Source organism: Harmonia axyridis, chromosome 7 (assembly GCF_914767665.1).
Source record: "Harmonia axyridis chromosome 7, icHarAxyr1.1, whole genome shotgun sequence".
NCBI lineage: Eukaryota > Metazoa > Arthropoda > Insecta > Coleoptera > Coccinellidae > Harmonia > Harmonia axyridis.
In genome coordinates this window covers 31,175,878-31,201,795 of record NC_059507.1, presented here as the reverse complement: position 1 = coordinate 31,201,795, position 25,918 = coordinate 31,175,878, and the positions used below count along the sequence as shown (strand labels likewise).

The window sequence follows — 25,918 nt, the reverse complement described above, 5'->3', positions numbered from 1 at the left end:
TTATCTAAAACCCCTGTTTTTCTACTTCTGAGAATGACCTAGCTCGTCCTTTCTTAGAGTAAAACAATTTCTTCTTTCTTAAATACTTGAAGTTCCTTGAACTCACTCATCTACTAAATTTTCCTTTTTATTTAACTCAACCCTAAAAATAGGACTCTAATCTTCAAAAAAATTGCTTTGCTCTAATTCCGGTTTCGCGACCGACGCGACGTACTATTCCCGTTACTATTGACTTCCCTGAGTCCCCGATCGATACTGTCTAATTTTTCTAATCCATTTTCCCAATTGATCTCTTACAGAGGGGCTTAGTTGAGGGAATTAAAAGCAATTTCATGTTATTTACCAAATATTTTTCCAAAGAATTATTCCGTTCAAATATATTAGATCATCATAACTGCGTATTGAACCTTCAAAGACAAATTTAAAAACCATGTTGACCACTCAATTTATGTGGCATTAATGATCAATATACTTGAGATACAGAACAAAGAAACTGCTGAAGGATCTAATTATGAATTATCGCCAATTCGAACCTCTCACACTGTGTAGAATTTGGTTCGATTTAATTTAGAAGGTTTTACCAATTTCCGATTTGTTACACAACAACATATTTTCGAAAAAATTGTACGGAAAAAAGAACGAAAAAAAGGCTTTCCTTTCTTCTCCAAGCGAACAATCATAGAGTATAATTTGACACTTCGAAGGATGTATTTTTGGTTGTCTGACAAAGTAGATGGTTGAATTAAAACGAAAATGATTTTTTTTCATTAGTTACACCACACGTGGGAAGCTAGTTTAATAGTTATTTATGCAACAAGTGCAAAAAGTGAATGTTTATTGCACTCGACGTGAAATTGTCCAACTCGACCTGACGGCCTCGTCGGACAACACGTCGAGTGCAATAAACAATTTTTGCACGAGTTGCATACAACATTTTTTCTACGTTCATGCAGAAAGCGAAAAATGATTTATTGAGGTGCGGCACTAGGTGTAGGAAAATGAAAAGCGCAACTTGAATACTTTATTATTACTATCGATTTGCATTGAAACAGGAACTAATAAGTTACGAACAATTTAACTCAAACTTTATTTTAACCCTCAATGTTGAAAGTGAATGAACAATTGGTGCAATTTTCAATATGAATATTTCGTAGTGAAGTAATTTTTAAATCCACTTCTTGATTTGTTACTGCTGTAAACGTACTAGTACTTGGTAACTGTACATCGTTATTTCCTTCAGGCTGAAATATTTCTTTGTCATGATGACAGCACGTTGAAGTAGAATGACAGATGAGTGCAATAAACACTTTATTGCACTAGTGCAATAAAGAACTTCTGTTTCCACTAAATATAGTTCAATGAAGTTTTGCTTTTTGCATGAATGTAGAAAAAATAAATATGTTGTTGCGCGTAAAATCTCTAATTACACCTCTTCTGAAAAATTGCCGTAAAACAATGATTTTATTTTGAAAAAACTTTTGGGACATACGTTATAGGAGGCAATTTCAAAATCTGTCATCTGGCTTATTGCACTCGTTGCCTTCAAATGGAAATGATCCAATCATCTTCGAGTCCCAATGGAACTGATTTATCTTCTTTCACGCCACGAAAAAGTTGGTACTATCAAGTGTTTGAGAATGAAAGCAGCAGACGAAAGAACATAATCGGATGAAATTCAAAGTGGGTCATTGAGGTGGAAAGTGGTCTTGGCTGATCTTCATGGTATCTCCAATTCATTCAGCGATTAGTTCTTGAGGTGCGCGACTCGATCGTAGATATACCGGGTGATCGATCCGGCAAGTGCACGAGTTCAAATACGGTACTGGACGGTTTATCTTAGTTTTGTGAGATACCGGAAAGGAGATACATTGGAAAGGATAGCGTTGATATTTTAAAGATGACTGTGATAAAAAAGGTATGATCAAAAAGTTGAACTGATGTCTTGAATTTTTCATTGATCAGGTTGGAATTTTTTGCTAGGTCCTTCAGTAATAGTTCACTGAGTTGGTTGAAGAATACGATAAATTGAATATAAGGTTTCCAGAAAATATAGTTGATTCAATTCAGAATTTCAAGCAAAATATCGAAAAATAAGTCTAATATCGAAAAATAAGCCTAATATGGAAAAATAAGCCTAATATCGAAAAATAAGCCTAATATCGAAAAATAATCCTAATATCGAAAAATAAGCCTAATATTTCGCGGACAATAAATCAGACTAAGATGAAATTTAGTTTGTAATATATGTCAGATAATTATTCGAATTTTCGGGCCGAATTCAAAAAAGATTATATCATCAGAAGATATCATCTAAATAAAATAACCGACAACACTGAAATAATAAAAAATCACATCTCATATAATGCAAGGTGTCTTATTTGAAAGTGTCCACCATCAACAACGAATCAGAAATTGTGAAATCACTCAAACAGGTCGATTTTTGTTCTGGTATACAAAGCTTGTTTCTACTTGCAACCCCATCAGGAATCTGAATAGGGAAAGTGGGTAGTTTTGTAGCACAAATGTATGCATGAATTCAAATTTGTATGAACCTGCAGTTTGTGTTCTATAAAGTGAATATTCACAAAGTTACAAATTGTTGTTTTTTGTTTACAACTGATCCTGTTACCTCAAATTTATGTACTAACTGAATAATAAACGTTTTTATCAAGATGTCGTTCATTAAAAATCCTCGCAGTAGCCCTAAATCTGGAAATTAATTTCTGTTCTGGAAATAAATTTTCAACATTTCCTTTCTCTCCTCCAACGTGTAAACCATTTTGTAATTTTTATTAAGAACTGATAAAACGAACCTCTAATAATTCTGCAATGCAGAATACTGACAAAATATTTTCTGCAAGCAATAATCTCTTTGCTTATCTGATGAGCATGAAGAGAAAAAAGGCATTTAACACTTTTTAATCACCTTATTTTTTGTTTTTGCTACGTCTTCGAACGAAAGATAATTAATCACTGCAGGTTCATACAAATTTTAATCCATGCATTCATTTGTGCTACAAAACTACCCACTTTCCCTATTCAAATTCCTGATAGGGTTGCAACCCTCTCCATGGGGTTGCTAGTAGAAACAAGCTTCGTATCCCAGATCATGTCTGAGTGTTTTCACAAATTCTGATTCGTTGTTGAGTTATTGAGGGTGGACAGTTTTTCATGAGACACCCTGTATATTACAACAGTTTTATGGTCTCCAATTGGCGCATGAATGAAGAAGCGCTCAAAGCTTCTGACACCAAGTCATAGCTTCTGAGAGGTGTCATAGCTTCTGAGAGGCTCATAGCATAGGGGCCTAAAAAGCCGAGATAGAAAACACTGAAATGAAACACTTTGACATCAATGTGGAAACAGCTCAAAAGGCGTTCTAGAATTAGATGTAATTCTATCTAAATCTATCACATTGAATTCATCAGTTTGTTTTGACCGTGATTGCAAGTCTCATAGTGTGTTCCTTAGTTTTCATCTATTCAAGTGTTACTGCTGCTAATTTCCAAATATTCTCTTCACTAGTCTACACCTAAACAAAACACCTTTATTCGACTAAATGATCATAGATTGATAAAGTTTGAATACAAGGCGATCCTAAATTAAAGGTACAAACGAAAATGAAAAATATATCTACCAGAAAAAAAGGCCTATAAACATGGGAAAGGTGTCCAAGTTTGATATTTTTACAAGTTTTTTTTCTCATACTCCAATTAAGAGTTTACATCACGTGATGTTTCGAGTGTATATCTACAGGGTGATACATTTTTTGTAACAGTCCCGCTTTTTATATTCAGAATTTTTTTTGTGAACAACTGATAGTTTGAAAAAATACGTTCTCATCATAAACTTTTTGGTTTCTTGTAGTTTTGTCGTATCTACTATAACCGATTACGAGAAAAAAATTTCGAACAATCCTCCCGAAATCCTCAGGAAAATTCAAATTATCATAAAAATCTTATCAGTAAGCTGTGATAGATAAATTAATTATTAGTTTTGGTGCTTATTTCATGTAGCAATGATTCATAAAGATTTAATAAATTTGTATAATCATCACAAAAAAAGGGGAATTAAAGAAACACCCTGTATTTCGACTTTTTAATCTTAAAATTACCCAAAGGATCTCTCATTGTCGTTTGTACCTCCAGTTTATGAACACCCTGTATAATGTATAAAGATGAAACGTTGGCCTAGTACAAATTGGTTATCTGATGTCAATTGTAATTTTAAAGATCTCTCGATCCAATTCATCCAATGATGAGAAGATTGATTGGGCAATTTTAACTCTTTTCTATACCACAAAGAAAACGTGTCACTATCCAGTGATCGATTTATGATCAGTGCAAATATAGAATCGATTTTATCTGAGCTTTCAATATTGGAATCCATAAATGGCCAGCTAGAAATCCATGGCAATTTGATGCATCGAACTCTTTTAATGGCCATGACTTCAGCTAGAAAGGGCAATTGTGCTGATACAAGAATTGAATGCAGTTGTCAAGATTGCCCAATTTTCTATCAATTTTATAGTGCCATTAATCTAGTGAACGAGGATTCAAAGAAGTCACAAGCGTGATGAATTTTTTGTTCGTGTCTCGAATAGCAAGTTGATAATTGGCGATAAAAGCGAGAATATTCTCCCATACATAGGATTTGAGAAGAAATCTGTGTGAAATCTTCTTCATATGCCGTTTGAATAATTCATAACAACAAACAACTGAGTGAAAGAATCCCGGTTATTCTTGTAATAAAAGTCAATGAAATTGCATACAATTCAAAATGTGTTCCTTAACTAAAGGTTTTTCCAATAAGAGGTTTCATTTTGATATTAAAAAATGAGTATACAGGGTGAGTCTTTGACTTGTACATATATTTTAACCGAAGATTCCTGAGGTCAAAAGAAACCCTTTTTTCCCCTATCGTTTTTTCCGATTCGGCCCGGTTAAAAAGATACAGGCTATTGAAAATCTTCGATGATTTTCATTTCATGCTAACATAATATCAAATATCATGACAACAATAACAGTGTAAACTGTAAATGAATATTTTAGGTTAGAACATAGATTGTTAGAACAGCTGAGTTTAAATTTGCAACACTCGAAATTTGAAGTTCAAACTTAAAACCACAGACTACTAGTCTGTGTTCGAACTTTCACAGATGAATATTATTTATTTGAGAATGTAAGGTTAAATGGCAATTCTTGTACGAAATGAAATAAAAGATATAGGTATTATAAATGCGATATAATAAATGAATGGATAAGAGTTATGAATATCAGAACTAAGCTAATATGGGTGGTAGCGAGCTCAATTCGTTATGAATATCGAAAACGAAATAGAAAATCAAGAGAAAAATATTTAATCTTTATCGTCAATGAAATTGGAATAACTTATTCATTGTATCATAAATACTACTTTGTTCAACAAATAGGAATGTTTAAAGTGAGTTTATGATGGTTTTTCTAATTTAGTAGCTTATTTCCAAGGTTCAAATGGTATATCTTATACTTGCAAAAACTTCAGTGTTCCGGTTTCCAGGGGTGAATTAGCTCATCATGAAAATTTAAAATGGCTATATCTTTGTAACCAAACCGAATCGGAAAAAATGGTAAATGAAGAAAGTGTTTCTTTTGACCTAAATAATCTTCGGTTAAAATATATGTACAAGTCAAAGACTCATCCTGTATTTCAAGAGAAATCAATGGATGTTTATTTCATTGTAAAGAGGAAGGTCTGCTATTAACAACAGAAATCGATATCAGCCAAATGGCAGCCACGACTACAGTTTCAACTCCATATCATTTTCATGGAATTTTACATGACCAATTCGCACATTCGCGGCTGTATATCCTTGATAACTTCATGAATTTCATTTTTAAGATTTTAAATCGATTGTGGAGCATTTGCGTAGGCCTTATCTTTAACGTGGTCCCAAATAAAAAGTCTAAAGGTGTTAAATCACAATATCTCGGTGGCCAGTTGTGATCATAACTTCGAGAACTAACCCGACCAGGAAACTATTAGAATTGTTCCGTAATTTGTGTGGCACGTAACTCCTTACTGTTGAAAATAAACGTCGACCACATCAATATATTCCAATTCCGTAGATAAAAAAACATAAATCATAGCTCGGTAGCGCAATCCATTCACTGTAGCAGTTGCCCTTTTTTTTTACAAGCTACAGTAGTAATATTTTCAGTTGACGCACACAATTTCGATTCTTCACGGCACTGACTTGTCCCAACGGCTCAAATTTCTGCAATTGGTCTAAGTTAAAATTTAGTTTATACAGGTGATCTTGAGTTTTCGTGAATTTGAGTTGTCCAAGTTCATGATCTTCTTATAGGTAAACACCCTGTGCATTTTTGGTCGAAACCACAAATAGTTTTTTCCAAGAATTCATCTCTTCCAACAAAGCTCAACTATAAAATTTCATGTATTTATCTCAAGTCTTTTTTTGAAATATCCTCACTGGGTGAGGCATTTGAAATAAGGAAGTAGTAGTCTGTTTCCTGTCTAACCGGGCGTTGTAGAGACAAGAATATATTTTAGGGAGAAAGATCGTTGTTTTAAACCCCAATATGCAAATTTTCAGCTCAAAATATTATGATTAGTTTTCCATAAACGTCTAATAGGCCATCCCTGTGAATCACCCTGTAGGTATAATATGTAAAATAATCACTCTAATGTTCGAACCTGATTTCGGAACCACTATCGTTTAGGTATGACAATAATAACATCATAATATATCTCATATAACGACGTAATATCGTATGCATGAACAAAGAACAAGCACTCAAAGGGGCTTTGATATTTTAATTTTCATTATTATGGATTTTTTTCAATTTTCATAATTATGGTTTTTTAAATTATGGATTCCGTTCTGCCGGATTGATATCAATCTTGTGAGAATGCCAAACAATATTGAGATTACAATCTTATAAAATACTGTAATTGAATGAAGAAGAGGTCGTTTATATTGATCCATGAGTCTGAAGGGTAACAATCAAGGATTCGAAAAAAAACATATCTTCAAACTATATACTATAATCAAATAATATAAAAACGTGTGATGGTCATGATGAAATGATGAATATTAATTTTGTTAACCGATAGAGTTATTTGATTGATTGTTATAAAATTTCAATATCTCAGGATCTTTTTCTGATCTGATGATAACCCTTTGAAATACAAAATATTTTTTGTCTTGATTCTTTGATTCTTAGAATAATTAGAGTTTAGTGTTTTGTCTATGTTTTGGATGTAGAAAGACACAAGACGTGCAGAGGTTTTAAGATAATAGCGAAAATATGTCGATTTTTTTGGAAAGATCGATTCAATACGTTAATTTTGGATGCAGAATGTTCTTTTTCGAAGATATAATATAAAAGGAATAAATCGAACCTTCTACTCTGCATTCTATTAATTCTACATTTATTATTTCCGGAGGAAACAAATAAGCATATTTTATTCGTTTCCGTGAAAAAATTGTTTCAAAAGAGTGATGATATTGTGTGAAAATTATCACCTTATTCGCTGTCTTCAAGTGAGCCAAATGTTTTTGTTGATAATTAGTATTGGAAACATCGAGCAATATCTAGGAATATTGAAACAGCACGTTAAATTTCTACCTTCTGGAAAACATTTCGTCATAGAGAATTAAAGAATTCTTTTCACTTTCGCTTCAGAATCAGTATTCATCAAACGGATGTTTATTCAAGCGACAACATTTCCACTGAATAATCGTTGTCACTTATGAACATTCATGTTGAAAGTGAAAACAACTGAACTGAATATAAAGAATCAGAGGTGTTCTGCAGTAATACGCGTAATGTTAATTACAAGTGTATATTAAAAAATTTTGAAAGACAATTATTGAATACGGATTAAATTATGCACAGACATAATTAGAATGAGAAAAGCACCGGCATGAAGTCATGAGCTCAAGAGTGCAATTGGCGCATGAGTGAACGAGTGCGAAAAAGCTCCTGACTTCAAGACTCTGATGACGCAATCAAGACGAAATTTTGCATAAAGCTTGAAATTGTTTATTTTATATTTACTCAAGTTGGATGGATCTGTTGTTATAAGTTACAGGATTATTGTTTTTTTTTCCATATTTTGCCTGAGTTTTCTTTGGCTCTGATGATGCTATCAATACGAAAATCTGCACATCATGTTTCTATGTTTTCACTTCCAAAAATATGATGATATTTTTGGTAGGAATCAAAACCATAGAAAATATCAGAATTTGTTTCAATCTCATACATTCATGCTCATTGTAAAAAAATATTCTTTATACAATGCCTATATATAGTTTTGTGATCTCCAATGGTGCAATTGGCGCATGAATGAAACGCTGTTAACTTCACGTCAGTACTTTTCTCTTAATTGTATTAGTATAATATTAAGTTATCGGAAAGTGCTAAGGATAAATTCATTATTTTTATCAGCAATTTCAATCACAAATAATCTCGATATCTCCTAATTATATACGTTTTTGTTGATGATTCATTATAATTGGCCTAGAAGTTCATTCATAAAATATCTGTGACCTTATTGGGATATTATAATTGCATTAAGAACTTCAGAATCTTCAATTAACTTCAAATCAGTTATAATGTTTTTATTTTTACATCGTAATATGACACATGAGATCTTTTTAACTGATGTACCTCATCAATTAAAGTACATTAGCAATTTCTGTTGTTGTTTTATTAATTCGATTAGCAGAAATTGAATAAACGTCAGATCAAAATTAAGAATTTTGATCTTTTATGTTCGGAAATGAAAGAAAGTTCTCCTCATTCACAGATGGTTCAGGAGTCAATAAGTTCAAGTTATCACCTACTTTCACCTATTTAATTTCTTGGTGATCCCGGGGTCTCTTTGAAATCATAATTTAGAGAAATTGGTCGAATGTATCGGTCTATAAGATTATTCAATAAGTGCTGCAATTAGATATAACTATACGTATTTCGCAAGTGATTTTCAAGTGTGTTAATGAGTTATCATTTTCATTCAACAGTTTTGTAGGTGATTGGTGAAGATAATGTATAGGTTCACACGTGCCTAATATTCCCTTTCATGGGATCGACTTGTGCTTCATTATTTGATCGAGTTTGACATGAGAAGATGTTCTTCAATTAAAATGAGTTATGGCTCAGATTTGAATAGAAACTTGAGTGAAAATTGGTCTGAAATTCTTACTTCATATTCAGATGAAGAAATAATTCATCTGTTAGTTATCTTATCATCACAATTAGATAAGAAAGGAATTAGCTCGAAATATTTTTTCTTCATATTATAACTATAGAGGCGAAAATACCTAATGACCTTTTTGAGCGCTCGGTCTCTGAACGGATCATTTTGTTACGATCTCAATATCAACACTGGAATGTGGAATGACATCAGGTCGTCTTTTCTGATAAATCTTGATTATCCTTGGGTGCACATGATGGCCGAATAAGGGGTAGACGACATCGGGGAGAAAGACGTGAACCTCAGTTTGTTGTTGAGAGTCATGTACACCGGACAGTAGGCTTTATGGTGTAGGGTGCTATTGCACATGAAAGAAGGTCACCTTCAGACTTTATTTGAGGTAACATGACAGCGCTGCGTTACCTTCAAGAAATAGTGAAACCATACGTTCTCCCTTAGTTTGAACTTTTGAACTTTTTCGAAACGACCCATGTGAATATTTTGCCATGGCCTTCCAGATCCCCCGATCTTTCGCCCATAGAGCATGTTTGGGACATCATGGGTAGAAGCCTTGGAAATTTACCCCTGCCCCCACGGACTTTGGCGGCTCTGAGACATGAAGTACAAGCAGCTTGGGATAGTATCCCTCAAGAAGAAATAGATCTTATTGTATCAATGCCGAGACGTGTTGGGGAGTTTATAGATAATCGCGGTGGACAAACACATTATTAACAAATTTATTAAAAACATTGTAAACTGTTTTTTTTTTCAAAATTCAATAATTTACTCCTTGCTATAATATCTATGTTTTCGAAAAAAAAAAAATAAAATTTAAACATCTCCTTCTGGGTTTTGCAGTTTCTCTGTCAGCTACTATATTTCAATGAGAAAATTTCAGGGTTTTAATTTTTTATTCTTGGCTACCAAAGATTGATCATTGGATATAATAAAATCAAACTCTTTTGTTTGTTTTTTATGTCCGCTTTATACGACTCTTCGTGCTAAATCATTCATTTTTTGTTTTTTTTGACGTATCTTAAAGAATCTTAGTTTTTTTTTTTAATCATGATTACTGTTTGTTATATTGTTTTCACTGAATTTTTGTATTTGTTTTCACTCAATCAACCTTTTTTTTGTTTTTCCTAATTTTCAAGAGTTTTGTAGTTTCATACTCAACTCTGTATTTATAGTAATAATAATAATCATTTAAATCTATACATCTAAAGTTTTATCTTCCTGTATTATTCTAATAATAAGACCATAATCGTCTTAGAAGTGAAACTTATTCAACATAATTTCGCCTGTATGTTTTATATACAATCTAGTAAAATTTATGGGTTCAGTTATTGAAGTTAACATTTCAATAAAATCATCTGGAAAATGTTATGATCGTAAAGTTGCATTAGCGGTATGATATAGGAATGAGTAAAAAGATTTGTTACATGACTAGAGAAACTAGGAAGTTCGACGATTTAGTTTATAACGCAAGATTATTTCGTTTCTTCCTTATTTCAGATGATACGTCTCTTAAGGATTGAAAAATTCCATTTCTCAATAGGAACTTCTTCAGATTATATCTATACGTAACTGTGCTATGGAATTCAGTATATCAACTTTCACTACAAAATATTTTAATCTTTCACCATTAGCAAAAGAGTAAATTTGAAAAAATCATTCATTTCTATGTAAATAAAATAAAACGAAGTAATTTCCACTATGTTAACATAGTGGAAATTACTTCGTTTTATTTTATTTATAATGAATTTCCGCCAAGTAAGGACCGAATCCATTAAATATTTCTATGTAAATTCATCAACTACTTGGAACGACAGAGCGATAACTCATATATATATATAAGTATTATGGACCTTTAAAAAAGTAGATACTTCTTTTAGCTTTCAGATAAAAACGAAAAAGGACTGCTGCCATATTTAGTAGTATTTACCTGAGTTATTAATTGTGAAACACCAAAATGACTACAAGAAATCAACATTTTCTGAATGGTACAGTCACAATTCTTTGAATCAACTGAAATTTATTTGTGCATTCGTAGAAATTACTGAATTCGGAGTTTTTCATTAAATTTATTAGTATTCTCACATCTAGCATATTTTTTATTGAAATATTTTATTATATTTTATAATCAACCCCTATTTTATATCCTTAGTATTATTAATTGAACATGCCTTGAATAAAAATGTTGTTTACTTTGTGTTATAATTTTGGATCATAATTTACATATATTTCATCTTTTTATTTCTTTCAGTTGCTCCATTTGCTACTAATAACAGTAGCAGTAACTGCAGACGTCGTAAAACCTTCAATAGCTCGAACTGAGATTAAAGTGTCCCGAAGTTTGAACCCTGAGGACACCCAGACTTTGAACGTGCGAACGAGAGAAGGAACCATCACCCAACTTATCATCAAGAAGAGAGATGGCAAAACGCAGTTCTCTAATTCTCAAAATTTACAGAACAATCTGATGTCTGAATCTTTGAACACTTTCAATAGAGATTCTAATAAAATTCCAACTATAGGAAAGTTACATCCTGTCACAAGAACTTACAATAATTGGATACCTGTTCGAGATGTTTATTTTCAACCCAAGATATTAACATTGGAGACTATAGCTTTGGTCAAAAATGCCACAGAGGGAGATTTTGTCGACAACAGATTGGGAAACAACTATTTGGGGAATGTTATCGATAGTGACAGGTACAGTCAAGAATTAATTATTATTTGGTACTTATTTTTTAACATCTTGATAAGAACGGAAGAACTTTTGATATTTTTATTCATTTCACTATGAAAGCAACTATAAGTTGATTGAAATAAAGAAATTTTAGTGCACACAAAAATGCTCGAAAAGTATAAGATAGTGACTATACTGACAACTGCATTATGTCTGTCTATTATGGTTGAACTACAAATTTAATCGAAATATATGCTAAGATATGGGATTCCAATAATTTTTCCAATATTTAGCTTTTTTGGGTAGTGGTTCTTGACTCTATTAAACAAGTGTGAAAGCCTTCAACGTTATATCAAATCTTTCTTTTCCAGGATACCAAACATACCTAAACCAGTAACCATTTTTTCCGAGGATATTTACTTTAAAAACCCTAAGAAGAAATCGCGTTCTGTGATCCACATCGACCATGATGGTATCCCAGTCATCCATGGGGTACGTGTTCCTGATGATGAAACAGACAAAAAAACATGGAGAAACGCTCGTGTCATCAACGGAGAACTTGTACCTTACGAGAAAGGTTACATACCACCAGCTGCAGTCCCCATCGGCGAGCTAGTGTATGCCAGCCAAGCCAACAAAAACAAGGAGGAAACCAAAAGTTCTGGACCTTATACCAGAGAAGACAACTTCAAGCCAAGAGATTACGGAAAAGGAGCTGTTGGGCCGTTCACCGTAAGGGACAACCTAGATTATTCGAATCAACGATACCGAAATTCAGAACCAATACAGTTCAAGTCCAACTCCAACTTCGGACCATTCACCAGGTTGAGCAACACCGCAGACAACTCTGCGAAATTGTACGATTTCATCAGGCAAATCAACAGGAACGAAGCGGAGAAAGACTACACCACCAGCAGGAAATATAGGTCCTACAACAGCGAGCCCCAGATCCAAAGAAGGATGTTGCAATATCCTGGCCATAACTCCTACCCCAACTCACCTCTGTACACAACCAAACTGAGTCCAGTAACATTCACAGAAGGGGTTAGGGCTCCTGTCCTCCAGTATGCTCATCCTGAGTTGGGCGTTCAACCTGCCAAACCAACAGCAGATGAAGACCACACAGATTCCTACAGCAAGAAGAACACCTTCGCTGACAGTGGCAGACAGCAATACCACGACAACAGCGTCGAGTACTTCAAGAAAGATGTGATGAATTATCCTTACAACTATCCCTACACTAGGCCAAAACCAGAACAGCCTCTTTGGATGAGAATTGCAGAAACTGTCAAGGATAACGTACAGACTGGGTTCGAAAGGGTTCAAAGGTTCACGAAGCCAGTGTTTGAGCCGCTGATGGAGGCAACCCACAAGATATCCCACAATTTGGGCTTGGTAGGACCACCCCAGGCTCAGCAGAAGATAGGATTGGTGGGACCTGTTCAAACTTCTATTATACTACCCGCTCTAGGTCTTGTAGCTGGAGGAGCAGCCTTAGGTCTAGGAGCAGCCGCAGTGGGCAGGTTTTTGAGCCCTGAGCAGATGAGAGCCTTGAGAGATCAACAGGATGAACAGCGTATGAGATCGTTTGACCCCGAACGAAACAACATTTTTCTGATAATGGAAGAATCTATCAGGAATGACAACCATAGGAGGTATAAGAGGAACGTACAAGAGGATATATACATGCAGAATCTGGTCAGCGAAAAGGAGAATTCGAATTTGATGGAGTTGTCCAATCCGCTGTACTGGTCTGATACACCTTGTGCCAAAAAACTTTTTTGTGAAGTGATGTTACAGCAGAGTGAAGATGACGTTGTGCTGATGGAGAAGAAGATTGACATGCTGATGTTGAGGTAAGTCATTTTGAGTAGTTGGATGAATTCATCAGTGAAATATAGTGGTTTAATTATCAGGACATTTATTTTAATTTTTAACTCTGAACTATCTAGATTGATACGAAAATACTATAATTTTGTTCAGGGCAGGTCAAAATGCTAAATATTTTGGCAATGAGTATTCATATGGAACCATCTATGGCCTAAACAAGAATACTTTACCAAAATCCAATAAAATCAGATAAGAATACAAAGATTGGTGGACACACGGTTTGACCGTCGACGTGAAAGCATGGCCGGGATATCCCCATGATTTTATGTGCTTGGGATTATCGTAATAAACCCATTTTTCGTCACAATGCGATGCAGAAATCCCTTCCGTCTTTGCCTTGGAAGCAGTTGTTCACAAGTAAACAAACGCCGTTCAACATCTCTCGGCTTCAACTCGTACGGCACCCAATTTTCTTTGCCTTGGAAGCAGTTGTTCACAAGTAAACAAACGCCGTTCAACATCTCTCGGCTTCAACTCGTACGGCACCCAATTTTCTGAATCATTCCCATGTCTTTCAGGCGTTTTGAAATGGCTTGGTGCGTCACTCCCAATGATCCTGCCAATTCTTATTGCAGTTGACACGAGTCTTGATAAAGTAATACCTCCAATTGTGCATCTTCGAAAACCTTCTCTCTTCTACCGCCATGCTGGTTTTCGACGTCAAAATCACTGTTCTTGAAGCGTTGAAACCACTATCGGCACGTTCTTTCACTAATAGCAGCCCCACCATAGGTATTTGAGAGCATCCGATGAGCCTCAGCCGCAGATGAGATTATTAAGACATCCCGCAAATGACGAGAATTTGGCTCGTAATGTTTAATCGAGAATAACTTTATGATGCAGACACAAATTGACTTGTTTTTGAGGGTCAGACATCACTAACTTGTCCTAACACTGACAACAAAATTGTCCTCATTTTTGTAGGGATTTTTAACAATTTGCATTGTTGAAGTGTTTATCTTTCCATTTTTCGTAATGGCGTAGTATTTACTTCTCAAATGTCAAAAGATAACAGCTGCCCAGATCGCAGGTTATTGAAAACTCTTAAGTAATAGTACATACGAGAAAACTGACGGTTATTGTGGTCTCAAAATGACACTTTCGCCGTGAATCCTACACTCGTCATATTTTTAATTACCTGAAAAGTAAGTAGATACTAATTGAGATTTATGTTCGCCATCGATACATACAAATTCGAAATAGAAACTTCTGAAAGCGTAGAAACGGAGCAGACGACGTTTCGTATGCATCAACCATCATCAGACCGCGAAAAGGCAAAATCTATAGTCACGCGGACTGATTATCTAAGACGATCATGTCCAGGAAGTGCGCATCTCCGAAAAATTGATATCCTCACGCGGTTTAGCTGCAGTTCACTGACCCACCGGCTTATCGATTGCAGTTCTGTGATCTCGGGATACGATGAGCTTTCTCTGACCCACATACCTTCAGCCATGACACTGACTTGTCGATGATCTTGTCTTATCCCAACGTGAGCGCCAGTGATTCCGTCAAGAATCCGAGATTACTTTCTATTTTACCTCGTTATTCATTCATTGGAAGCAATTAGCGTACGTGTAGTGATGATGACGCAGTGGCGTAGCAATTTCCATTCAAAATGGAAGGGATAATCTTTCGGATTTTTTATATTAGGTGGGGTAAATCAAGATTATCAGACGTGGATTATGCTATGTTGATTATATTATTGAATCACCTGTTATTTAGGCGCGTTGAAATGTTAAGATCAACCGTTTATGAAGGTATTTGAAAAGTGCCGGTTTCTTTCTTAACCTACCGTTGGAGTCTCCGAGCAAATTTTCAGTTCTACAAGGAACTACTTTACTACTGTTCTTATAGAAAGCTGTTGTTATGGATTCCAAATTTTGTATCTATACCTTTATCTTTATAAGCTGTATTCACTTCTATTTTTTTTTAGTATTCTTGAAATAATCAAATGAAATTTCTGTTTATTGGACTTTCTGATCTTTTCGATTATTTCAGAATTCAAGAAAAATATTTAAACAGAAATACCCAATATTTATTTGACAATCGATTCGATTAGGATGAGATTTTACCTAATAAGCAGAATATCGAGAAAAAATGCCCAATATTTCCGTAACAACAGATTGGACTTTGTTGAAATTTAGTAGTCACCTATGTCGCTCGAAAATCGAGATTTTCTTTTTTTCTGTACAACTCATTCGTTTCTGGAGATAACTTCACGAAATTTGGTTTATAGTCATTATCCAATATACCTATAGATTCTAATGGTGTCGTCAGAATTTTTCTGTTTTCCATTGTTTCAGAGACGCGATAGTCAATTTTTTTCTTATGGACGCCATATTGGTTTTCCTTATGACGTGATAAAGAGAAAAAATTACGAATTCAACAATGTATCGCACTCTATACAAAAATATCGAGTCTAGCTACGCAAATTTGAACTTGTATAATAGACTCCTATTCCAACATGAATGCGAAATTGAGTGTTGGAATTGCCTTCTGCAACGAGTGTTAGACGATATTTTCTCTATTTCAGTCAAGTTTTGTGAAATATTGTCGAAATTCAATGAAAAATTTGGATTATACGTTCTTGTAAATTTTGTATTGTATCTTGGCAGTTCGTGTATCTAACTATTACGAAAATTGACAGATTACGGCATTTGAATCGTACGTTTCGAGTTTTGAAATAATTTATAATTACTCATTAAATTCTTGAATTATGTCTGAAGAAATCAATCTTACACCACCAGAATTAAGAGAAATTGCGAATAATGTTGCAAATAACTTCACTGTATCCAAATTATATTATATTGACAATAGATGTGTATTGAAATTTGATAGTCAGTGTAGACAACCACAAAACGTAATATATAGGGTATTTTTTCGAGGTATATAACTTTAAGTTGGCATTACTGTTCAAAATGGCGACTGATTTAACAGCTGTCAAGTGATTTATTCTCAGTTTGGTTTGGCAATTCATCATGAATAGACTCACGCCTGAACAACGCTTGCAAATAGTGCAATTTTATTTCGAAAATAATCGTTCTGTGCGGAATACGTATCGCGCACTACATCCATTTTATTTTGTTTAGCGATGAAGCGCACTTCTGGTTGAATGGCTACGTCAACAAACAAAACTGCCGCATTTGGAGTGAAGCTAATCCTCGAGTGTATGTCGAAACACCGTTACATCCAGAAAAACTGACTGTTTGGTGCGCTTTATGGGCTGGTGGAATCATTGGTCCGTACTTCTTCAAAAACGATGATGGCCAGAACGTTACAGTCAATGGTGATCGGTATAGAGCCATGATTACTAACTTTTTCATTCCTGAATTGAACAACCATGATGTCCAGAAGCTGTGGTTCCAACAAGACGGCGCAACATGTCACACAGCTCGTGCCACAATCGATTTATTGAAAGACACGTTTGGTGACCGCCTAATTTCACGTTTTGTACCTGTGAATTGGCCTCCAAGCTCTTGTGATTTAACACCGCTAGACTAGTTTCTGTGGGGCTATGTAAAGTCATTGGTCTATGCGGATAAGCCACAAACCCTTGACCATTTGGAAGACAACATTCGCCGTGTTATTGCCGATATACGGCCACAAATGTTGGAAAAAGTCATCGAAAATTGGACGTCTAGATTGGACTACATCCGAGCCAGCCGTGGCGGTCATATGCCAGGAATCATATTTAAAATGTAATGCCACAAGATTATCCTGCGGATAAATAAAATTCATGTCAATCGAATAATCCATCGTTCTTTTATTGCAATTTAAAGTTCTATAGTTCTAAAAAACACCCTTTATAACTGAAAACAATGCTGTAATGAGTTCATTACAGCACTGTTTTTAGTACTGTAAAGAACTCATTACGATACTGAAATAGAGAAAAATTCTTTTCCCTAATTCTGTGGTTATTCCGTTCATTCTTCCACATCTTGTAGAACAAAATCGTGCGAGAATATATCAGAAACGCACAGTTTTCATGGTTATATGTTATTATTATATGTTGGTACTACGAACATTCCGCCACGGCTTTATCTGTCAATTCATCAATTTGCCTTGAAGAAATCAGTTCTGCCAACCAACATTTTTCAATGCAAAAATCACTAAATGATATTTATGGAAATATTTCATAAATTTCGATAAAAATGAAATGAATTAGAGAAAATAATGTATAATACTCGTACAGAAGGCTCATTCCACCACTCGTTCCTTCAAAAACTCGCCACTTCGTGGCTCGTTTTTGAATTTTAAACTCATAGAAGAATATCAATGCCTTCTGCACTTGTATTATAAATAACTATACAAACTCCTTTATACTTTTCTTTATACTCCGTCGCTGTAGTCAGTAGTCAATATAGGAATAGTGACTAAGACACCTACGGGTCTCAATATCAAAGTTATTCTTGAACTTCACGCTCGGATGAAGACAATTACCGGCACGCACAGTTCACACTTTCATTCTCATTCATTAGTGTCATTTGAGTGAGCCAGAATAACCATATCCGATAATTGAACAGATCCTTGTGGTCTAGAGGAATGATTGCTGCTTTCGAAGACGTTGATTGGAAAATTGTCGTGAAAAATCGAAGTCCGAGTGGTTATAAAAAGCCGGAATTACAAAGTTACGTGAAATCGACGAAACGGATATACATAATTGATTGAGGATAATTAGATGAAGAAATTCTCCACATTTTGATTTAGAGAGAAGAAAGGGAGATTTACGAGTATAAGCGCTAGCCTCTAACTCGATCTCTCTATCATTTCGTCACAATAATGTCCGTTGTTTTCGAATTTTGAGCTGGGAATTGTCCCAAACGCATTGAAGGGAAATTGGGTCAATTTTTTCGAAATTACTGAAGAACTTGATATCTTCGGATTCAGGGTGATTCACTGGGATGGCCTATCAGACATTTATGGAAAACTAACTGAACGGAATCCATAATTTAAAAATCCATAATTATGAAAATTAAAAAAAAATCCCTAATAATGAAAATTAAAATATCAGTCTTTTTGAGTGCTTGTTGTTTGTTCATGCATACGATATTACGTTGTTATATGAGATATATTATGATGTTATTATTGTCATACCTAGACGATAGTGTTTTGGAAATCAGGTTCGAACATTAGAATGATTATTTTACATATTATACCTACAGGGTGATTCACAGGGATGGCCTATCAGACGTTTATGGAAAACTAATCATAATTTTGAGCTGAAAATTTGCATATTGTGGTTTAAGACAATGATCTTTCTCCCTAAAATATTTTCAGATCTCTACAACTTCCGGTTATACCGGAAACATACTACTACTACTTTCTTATTTCGAATGGCACACCCATTATATTATTGCATCATTAGATAGTTTTTTTGATGACAATTTCGGCAATTTGCATAACCTTGGATGAAAACTCAACGGTTCATGAGTTAATAGGATTCTTATGAAAAAAATGGTGGCGATGAGGACTCACATTTTTTCGGATATTTCTGCGGAAAATTTTTCTTTCGAAAAAGCCTTTTTCATTTTCGATTCTGCAAATACGTATTATTATGATACAGTTTGGACCAAAAATGTGCAGGGTGTTTATAAGAAGACATTGAACTTGGACAACTCAAATTCATCAAAACTCAAGATTTTCAAATTAGAACATATATTTTTTATTATTTCAGTCAATTCTACGTACTAAAATATTGGGGGTTACTTAAGCAAACCCTATACCTAGAATGAATACTTTGAGAGTTATCGAGGAAGAACTTCAAATGAGTAAATTCCCAATTTCTAACAGTGTGGAGTAGTCTGTGACTTCCGGAAAACACAGAAAAAAACTAAAATTCGATGTTTCGATAATTAAATTTGACATTTCTAGAATTGTAGTGAATTATTCGTAATTGAAAATTGTATTGGTTTATGGATTTCTCAACAATCCCAACGAAAAATTAGTTTAGTTTCTTTCTGTGATATCCGCAAGTCACAAACTACTCTACACAGTTAGGATTTGCGGTTTTTCCTCATTTAAAGTTCTCCCTCGATAACTCTTGAAGTGTTCATTTCAGGTATAGGGTTTGCTTGAGTAACCCCACTATTTTGTATGTAGATTTTTCAAATTCAAGTTAAGTATTTATCAATTAAGTACTTGACTTCACATTGATAAACTACTACTTGACTCGAACTTTAGTTGATTAAGTCAAGTTCAAGCTGCTTGTCTTGAGCTTGAGCCAAGTAGCTTGAATATCAAGCCAAACCGTGAATCCCTACATAGAATCGACTGAAATAAAAAAATTATAGTTTCTAATTTGAAAATCTTTAGTTTTGATGAATTTTAATTTTTTAATCCAAACTGCGAACAGTATTATAATAATACTAATAATAATATAGTATTATAAAGAAATACTTAATATATCCGGTGATCTTCAAGGGGACAATTGGCGAATAATTGACAAGCGCTCGGATTGAGATCCGGTCAGCCTTAAAAAAAAACAGGAAATTCAAAGAAATTATTTCATATTCTTGTAAGTTCTAGGTGAATGAAAAGAAAACGTCATATGGTCACAGGGTAAAATGTTCAGCATGAACACAACTGTCTTCTGTCAACAAATTTGCCATAAGATATAAAAAATTTGAATGAAAAAGATATATAGGGTGTTTTTTTTCGAGGTATATAACTTCAAGTTAGCATTACTGTTCAAGATGACGACCGATTTAGTCAATGGTGATCGGTATAGGGCCATGATTACTAACTTTTTCATTCCTGAATTGAACAACCATGATGTCCAGGAGCAGTGGTTCCAACAAGACGGCGCAACATGTCACACAGTTCGTGCCACAATCGATTTATTGAAAGACACGTTTGATGACCGCCTAATTTCACGTTTTGGACCTGTGAATTGGCCTCCAAGATCTTATGATTTAACACCACTAGACTTCTTTCTGTGGGGCTATGTGAAGTCATTGGTCTATGCGAATAAGCCACAAACCCTTGACCATTTGGAATACAACATTCGCCGTGTTATTGCCGATATACGGCCACAAATGTTGGAAAAAGTCATCGAAAATTGGACGTCCACATTGGACTACATCCGAGCCAGCCGTGGCGGTCATATGCCAAAAATCATATTTAAAATGTAATGCCACAAGATTATCTTGCGGATAAATAAAATTCATGTCAATCGAATAATCCATCGTTGTTTTATTGCAATTTAAAATCTATAGATCTAAAAAAAACACCCTTCATTTCATTGATCTTTTTTTTACGAAGTTCCTCAAATTGTATAATTGGACGCTAATCCCACGGAATTCATTTGTTATTTGGTAAGAAAATTGATAATCGGAAATAATATTACCCCGGAGAAAGTGAGCATACATTCCAAACGTAGCAGTGTAAATGACCGGCACAGTATAGAGTCTCAAGAATTTCAACTACTCAAGTATGAAGGTACCTGTCGGCCGGTTCATGAGAAATCGCTACTTTCCCAACACATAAAACCACCTGTTCATATCGAAAACATGACCAACAATAGTCAGGTTCAAATATTGCAATGTTAAGGGGTCAGGTTAAATGAACTGTAAGTTGTACAGTGAAAGAAACAATGGTTTTGACCGCGGGCTTCGCTTCAAAATTCGATATTCCAATTGTTATTTGTTCTTTGGAAAGCAATCAGCCGGAGCCAGATTTGAAAAAGATTAGTTCATTAATGTGCATGCACAGATGCTGGATGGAACCACTTTCGAATACGTTTATCATTTTCATTGCTAAACCAACAAGCTGATGATAGGTAGTGGATGAATTCAAAATCAAGAAGAAAAAAAATGGAAAAATAGTTGTAAATTTACACAAGTGTTTAATATTTCCCCCTAGGTAAAGGGTGTTTTTTTCAGAGCTATAGAACTTTAAATCGCAATAAAACAACGATGGATTATTCTATTGACATGAATTTTATTTATCCGAAAGATAATCTTATGTCATTACATTTTAAATATGATTTCTGGCATATGACCGCCACGGCTGGCTCGGATGTAGTCCAATCTGGACGTCCAATTTTCGATGACTTTTTCCAACAAGGGTTTATGGCTTATCCGCATAGACCAATGACTTTACATAGCCCCACAGAAAGCAGTCTAGCGGTGTTAAATCACAAGATCTTGGAGGCCAATTCAAAGGTCCAAAATGTGAAATTAGGCGGTCACCAAACGTGTCTTTCAATAAATCGATTGTGGCACGAGCTGTGTGACATGTTGCGCCGTCTTGTTGGAACCACAGCTCCTGGACATCATGGTTGTTCAATTCAGGAATGAATAAGTTAGTAATCACGGCTCTATACCGATCACCATTGACTGTAACGTTCTGGTCATCATCGGTTTTGAAGAAGTACGGACCAATGATTCCACCTGCCCATAAAGCTCACCAAACAGTCAGTTTTTCTGGATGTAACGTTGTTTCGACATACACTTGAGGATTAGCTTCACTCCAAATGCGGCAGTTTTGTTTGATGACGTAGCCATTCAACCAGAAGTGCGCTTCATCGCTAAACAAAATAAAATGGACGTAGTGCGCGATACGTATTCCGCACAGAACCATTATTTTCGAAATAAAATTGCACTATTTGCAAGCGTTGTTCAGGCGTGAGTCTATTCATGATGAATTGCCAAACCAAACTGAGAATAAATCACTTGACAGCTGTTAAATCGGTCGCCATCTTGAACAGTAATGTCAACTTGAAGTTATATACCTCGAAAAAAAACACCCGTTATATCCCAGCTAGAATATCTCATAAATATTTTTAAAAAACACTGATTCGGCGTAAGAAGCTTTTGAGCGATCGTTCATTCATGCGGCCAAATACTGAGCATGACCTTGGAACCGTGATTATTATTGGGTATGGCCGTCGATGTGGAAGTATGGACGGGATATCCCCATGATTTTCTGCGCTTGGGATTATCATCGTAATGAACACATTTTTCGTCTCCAGTCACAATGCGATGCACAACAGATCAAACCGAGTTCAGATTTTGCTTCTAGATATAAAATAATAATTTCAATTTCCAGAAAATTTCATATTGATCGCGTCGCCACAATTGTAGGTTATTCAAGCAGAATATCACAAAAAAAAAATAACTCTCATTTCCGTACCAGCATAGATCCGATGAAATTTAGTTGATTGATCACTTGAATGTACATGCCGAATTTCAGGGAGATACTTTCCTATGAGATCCCAACCCTTCATTCAAAAAAGCTCGAAAACTCCAGACATGTCGGAGCTTTTCTCAAGTTTTTCTATTCAATGAATACCCACATTCAAAAGTTCTCAACTCCATCTGTAGATGGAGCATACATAGATGATATGAACAACCTGTTTGTTGAAATACCTTATCCAAAAATTTCCAATACTTTTCGATGTCATCAAATTAGATAAATTCCTTAATCCCATGAAGAATGTGCATATTTTTGCCCACATATAGGTACCTATCTCAACAGCAAGAATTATTTACACATCGGAAACCAACTTTCACCTTTTATAAGCTTTCACTAGCAGACTGCTTGGGACCTCGAATCAAACCGTTGATGTAATTATTTTATTTATAATAGGTATTCTTTCTCACATTGTTAATAAGAAAGTTCCAACTATCTAGAAATTCCTTGTGAAGATATTAATGCGTTTGTTACTTTATGCTTCAACATTTGATTTTATTGAGCTAAGGTATAAGCTAGACTGTTAGAGCCTAAAACGTATCAAATAATTGTTGGCGCTTAGGTTCTAAGTGGACATCATTTTGCTGGATATTTTGGCTGAGATATCGAAATTTTACAAAAAAAAAAATATCATCCGTCAAATTTTACTGAAATTCTGTAAGTGTATAAAGTTCATCGTGAGTTATCTAAAAAACCAAGCAGACTGCTTCGGAGCTCCGAAAGATGACTGGAAAGCACTTAATAAGTTAACATATTCTGGGGGATTCACCGGGATGGCCTATTATATGTTTATGGAAAACGAACCATAATTTTGAGCTGAAAATTTGCATATAGGGGTTTGAGACAATGATCTTTTTCCCTAAAATATTTTCAGATCTCTACTACTTCCGGTTATACCGGAAACCGTCTACTACTTTCTTATTTCAAATGGCACACCCAGTATATTATTGCATCATTAGATAGCTTTTTTATGACAATTTCGGCAATATGCTCTACCTTGGGTAAAAACTCAACGGTTCATGAATTAATGGGATTCTTATGAAAAAAATGGTGGCGATGAGGACTCATATTTTTTTGAACATTCTTCATTTTATACTATGGTATGGCATATTGCCGAAATTGTCATCAAAAAAGCTATCTAATGATGCAATAATATACTGGGTGTGCCATTTGAAATAAGGAAGTAGTAGGCAGTTTCCGGTATAAATAACTGGAAGTTGTAGAGATCTGAAAATATTTCAGGGAGAAAGATCATTGTCTCCAACCCCAATATGCAAATTTTCAGCACAAAATTATGATTAGATTTCAATAAGCGTCTGATAGCCATCCCGGTAAATCACCCTGTATAACTCTTATGCTTTATATTCAATCGCCCGTAGGATAATTTTTCATCGTGGTAGACGCTTATGTATCCTAGAAAATACAAACAGTAAAATTTTCCGTAGGTTAGCGGACAGACGAGAAATTTTAAATATATTTGTTGTTACTCCTTCTTTTTCACCCAGTCATCTTTCGATATTTTTTTTCAATACATAGGCATACAGTTCCTGTTGCCTTTTTTATGTAATATAGATGTTTGGAAATGTTCAAATTATGATATTTGAAATGACAGTGCCCCGATTTTACTGTTAAAACACCTCATTATGTGATATTACTACTTTAAAATTAATATAACCTTTGAACAATATGCGATTGGAAAGAATAATAATACATAATTATTAATTTTATAAAATATTAAAAACTTTATCCTTATAGATGAACAAACCTGTGATTTGGAGTTGGGTAATTTCACTTAAATTTTGAAGAAATGCACATAATGTTCTCCATTGAAACTAAATATTAAATGAAAAAAAATTAAAAATAAATGAATATTTCTTTTTTCAGGGTGCATCCAGAAATTTATGACACAGTATCAGCACATCTACAGGACGTTATGAATGCAATCAAATCTAGAGAATGTTTCAAATTTCAATGTACCAGAAGGTTTCCTTTACCCAATCGGCTAATATGAATTATTCCAGTGTATTTTTGATTATTTGCATTTGCGAAAAAATTGAATACTGAATGATTGAGGGTCAAATTTGTTGGAAAACATTTGATTTGCCCCCACACAATGTTGTAGGAGATTTGTAACCAACGATTTCTACCAAAAATGTTAAAAAATGCTCTTAGCATTCAAATATTGTACATAATTTATAATTTATTCAGAAAATATTTACCTTATACAATTACTGAAAGCAAAATATCTGATCACTGAGATATACTTAGGTTCAATGAGATATTCTTACCAATTTCTCCCTGTCTTTATTATTTTACACATTTTCAAATTTTACCCTATTCCTACCCGATTATCTCCTTATTCATATTTATTAATTACCTGTTAATGTTATTGACATATGTGCTTCAAATTAAGTTATTACTTCATCATTATCAAAATATAAAAGAAGTTGGAAGCATATTTTAAAATTCATTGGAATAGGACAAAAATATTCATTATCAATAATCCTTTCACCAATCTAATTTAAGAAAAATTGGAGGATTGGTAACAAATGAATTTTGTTGTTTTTGTTTTGAAAAAGTGTAAAGTATGCCTTAATTTCCACTGAAAAGAATCAATACCATTACATACTTTCTATAGGATAGGATAAGATATGAGTTTTTTTGTACATAGTTGTAACTTATTGCTTTATTGTACCTTGGATGACAGAATGGCACAATGATAACTTACTATTCAAATGATAATTCTATAAATATAAAAAATGTTCATACAGAGGGAATGCTCTACATGTATATTTTATATCATGGTTGGGAGATTTTGAAGGCCTTCATAATAAATTTTCATTTGACTAGTCCATAAACTGTATACAATGACTGTATATATCAATTCTAGAGTTATCATTATTGGATTTATAAAATGAATAAATGATTACTAGATAAATA

General features: G+C 34.3%; 1 protein-coding gene across 1 annotated transcript; it reads left to right on the top strand.

Moving 5' to 3' along the window:
* Window positions 1–1,725: 1,725 nt before the first annotated feature.
* LOC123684499 lies at window positions 1,726–25,916 on the top strand. The gene is made up of 4 exons (XM_045623784.1): window positions 1,726–1,915; window positions 11,468–11,916; window positions 12,265–13,749; window positions 24,863–25,916. Exons 1-4 carry the CDS (start codon window positions 1,898–1,900, stop codon window positions 24,987–24,989), a joined length of 2,079 nt encoding a protein of 692 aa, XP_045479740.1. The 5' UTR covers window positions 1,726–1,897; the 3' UTR covers window positions 24,990–25,916.
* Window positions 25,917–25,918: the final 2 nt, after the last annotated feature.

Coding starts and splice junctions, on each gene's coding strand:
- LOC123684499 (XM_045623784.1), top strand. Junction 11,917..12,264: donor AATGTTATCGATAGTGACAG/GTACAGTCAAGA, acceptor TTTCTTTTCCAG/GATACCAAACATACCTAAAC. Junction 13,750..24,862: donor ATTGACATGCTGATGTTGAG/GTAAGTCATTTT, acceptor TTCTTTTTTCAG/GGTGCATCCAGAAATTTATG.